Genomic DNA, 2,998 nt, shown 5'->3' with positions numbered 1-2,998 from the left:
GCCCCTGTCCGGAACGGCCGCCCCAAGCACCTGCTTGAGAAGCTGGTGCCTGGAGCCGGCCCTGCCGATAAATAATGGCCACTTCTGGCAAGCTGGTCGATTTTGGCTCCAGTCACGGAGCAGCATAAGCCTCCAAAAAAGTAGTAATAGCTACTATGGTGCAGTAAGATCCACCCTTTACATATCATCCATTGAAAGCAATTTTCCATAAGCAAAGAGAAAGCAGACCTGGACAAGTGGCATTTGTACTAGATAGCTATATTCTCTCACCCACCATATACATCTGCACATGGGTTCATCTGTATCCTAGGTTTGCTTGCATAAAAACACTTGTATACTATTGTGTTCATCTTGTTAACAGGAATGTGTTATCAACTAAATGATGTAATGTTGGATCTTTAAAATGTGCTTTTGTGGTCAGAAAGGAATTCTTCCTGCTTAGCCAACCTTGTCTCTTATTGCATCAGCCACCCGTTCCCTTTTCTGCTGCTAATGATGCCACTCACAATGCTGCATTTGCCTGTTTCTCCCACAGCCATCTTCCCACTTCCTTCCATGTTGCCCCTATGTATGGGATTCCTTCCCTGAGCTGGTGAAGAAACCCACTGGCCCTCTCCACATTCAAATCCTGCCTAAAGCCAATACCTAACACCAAAACATGCACCTACATCACCATCTTATTTATTATACTTGTATGAGTGAATGGCTCTTTTATATTGGAGGGAAGAAATGTAAATGCTGGGTGAACGCATAAGGATCCTGGACATAAAGCTGGAGGTGGTTGTGAGGAATGGAGTAGGGGTGAGGGTTGGATGTTGGTTAGAGGAGAAGTTACTGTATTCAACTGAAAACCAAACAAAATAATGTAATCCGCCGACCACCACCCTGATCTCTTTGCCTGTAGGGCGGAAACATTTCCCTGTGTGTCCCTTTAGATTCGATGCTCTTTTGGGCATAGATGGTGCCTCCTTCTGTGTTTATAAAGTGCCTTGCACACTTTGGGCAGTAGCACAATCTAAACCTCTTAATATAGGGAGAGCACTCAGAGACCCCAATCATACTGGGGGCCCCATTGTGCAAGGCGCTCTACAAGGAGACAGTCCCTGCTTGGGACCTCTGCCTTGCAGCGGGGTAGTGGGATAGCGGCTTCTGCCCAGCGGGCAGGGTGTGTGTGTCTTGGGGCTTCTGCCCAGCGGGGTGCACCTGCCAGGGCTCAGGGCTTCAGCGGGAGCAGGGCTGAAGCCCTGAGCCCCAGCAGGCACCTCCTGCGGGGCTGAAGCTCTGAGCAGGTGCGCCCTGGCTCTCAAACTTCTGAAGATTGTCATATGCAGCTTGGAGGGTCAGTAAGTTTGGCCAGCCCTTCTATACAGACTAACTGTATATACCCTGTACTGAAAAATGTACTGGGGCATGTCATCTCCCCCCCCCCCTTCCCGAACCCCAAACCAAAGGCTGTGTCCTTGGAACTTCCGCAGGGCCAAGGAAGGCTAGGCCAGACCTGTGTCTGGAACCATGCATGCTAGCTCAGCATCAGCTAGAGCTGTCACTTGAGAGCACTCCACAATGTCTGCTCCCCACCAGCAGCTGAGCATGTGACCTCACACTAACACCCTCAACTCATCTGGAGCTGCCCAAATAACAGCATGACCCATAGAGCCACCCACAGTACTGCACGTTTCATAGAGCGTGAAATAGTTATTTTGACCAGGATAGAATTTGAAGCTAAGACCATTATTGTATCAACTGCTGCTTCTCAAACGGCATAGTGGGGTAGGGAATATGGTCACTCTGAGAATCTGGCCCTGAGGGCTCATATTTTTTACAAATGTTCTTGCTGGAAATTGCTTGTGCACCAATATTAATTTTCATTTTTGTTTCAGACAAGCTGTTTTGAAATATTCAGCCAAGCTAGAGAAGCAGGAATATAATGATGCCGACCCTCCTGCATGGCTTGGGTATGATAGCGGTGGAGGTGTACTCCCCCTCACCAAGAAACCCAAAACAGGACCTGAAAAAGCTAAAGCCTTGTACCAGAATGAAAACAAAGAAGCTGCATAACATCTTCTGTGCTTCAAGTTTTCTTCAGTAGAGAGTGTAAAAATGAAACAGCAAGTTCCTGTTTCTAAAATAGTCATTTAATAAAGCGGATTTTCGAGTTGAATTGTGGAGAGTTTATTCCAAATCTTCTTAGCAGCAATACTGCTGCCCGCATTCACAATTACTGTGCAAAGACATGAAATTGCTAGCTTAATTTTTTAGTGAGCTTTCAGATGCTGACTCAATCTAGTGAAATTTCAGATGTGTTCATCATCTTCCAGGTGTGAGCAGCATTTATGCAGCTGGCAAAGCAGTATTTATACTTTCACGATATCTAACTAATAAAGAAGCTATGCGTGTGGTGTTCTTATTTATCGAGAGGGTCTGACTAGGGCTTGCCCCCATGAGGGGACAAGAACCCTGAGTTCTCACAAAAATCTGGAAATTCAGCACCCCACAGAATTAGTTCATATCAAGGACAAATATTGGTATGACACTCCCCCCCCACTGCATATGCAAATAGTGTATTTGTGCCTTCAAATGGTCACTTGCACATGCATTGCAGTAATTGCCCATTCAGGCTTCTCATTCTAAAAATGTGTTTCTTCACGTTACTTAAGGCCAGATTGTTAAAGCTACAGCTTGGGGCTTTTGAAAATCCTACTAGGCACCTTGGTGCCTAACTGCCACTGAGAGGTGTAGCGCTTAGTCGACACAGTCAGGTTGACGCAGTGTCAGTGTAAACACTGCCTTACTTACGTCAACTTTAGTGGCCTCCAGGAGGTGTCCCACAATGCCCCCCTGTGACCACTCTGGTCACCATTTTGAACTCCACTGCCTGGCAGCAAGATACACAGGTATACGCCCCTCCCCTCTAAATCCCCGCACATTTTTGAAATTCCATTTCCTGTTTGCTCAGCATGGAGAGCTCACCTAGCAACTGCCCTGCTGACCATGCCTG

The 2,998-nt window shown here is 46.8% G+C and overlaps 1 protein-coding gene across 1 annotated transcript in view; it reads left to right on the top strand.

Annotated features, from left to right (window-relative positions):
- The window catches only part of FBXL13 (F-box and leucine rich repeat protein 13), a 158,225-nt gene extending 156,167 nt beyond the window's left edge, over nucleotides 1-2,058 (top strand). Inside the window, exon 19 of the mRNA XM_026648901.1 lies at nucleotides 1,881-2,058. Within this exon, the coding sequence (XP_026504686.1) occupies nucleotides 1,881-2,058 (178 nt within the window). The remainder of the gene's footprint in view (nucleotides 1-1,880) is intronic.
- The last annotated feature ends 940 nt before the right edge of the window (nucleotides 2,059-2,998 follow it).

The sequence above is a fragment of the Terrapene carolina genome, unplaced genomic scaffold (genome assembly GCF_002925995.2).
Source record: "Terrapene carolina triunguis isolate 2854851 unplaced genomic scaffold, T_m_triunguis-2.0 Scaffold68, whole genome shotgun sequence".
Taxonomy (NCBI): Eukaryota; Metazoa; Chordata; order Testudines; family Emydidae; genus Terrapene; species Terrapene triunguis.
This window is presented reverse-complemented; position numbering and strand designations above follow the sequence as displayed.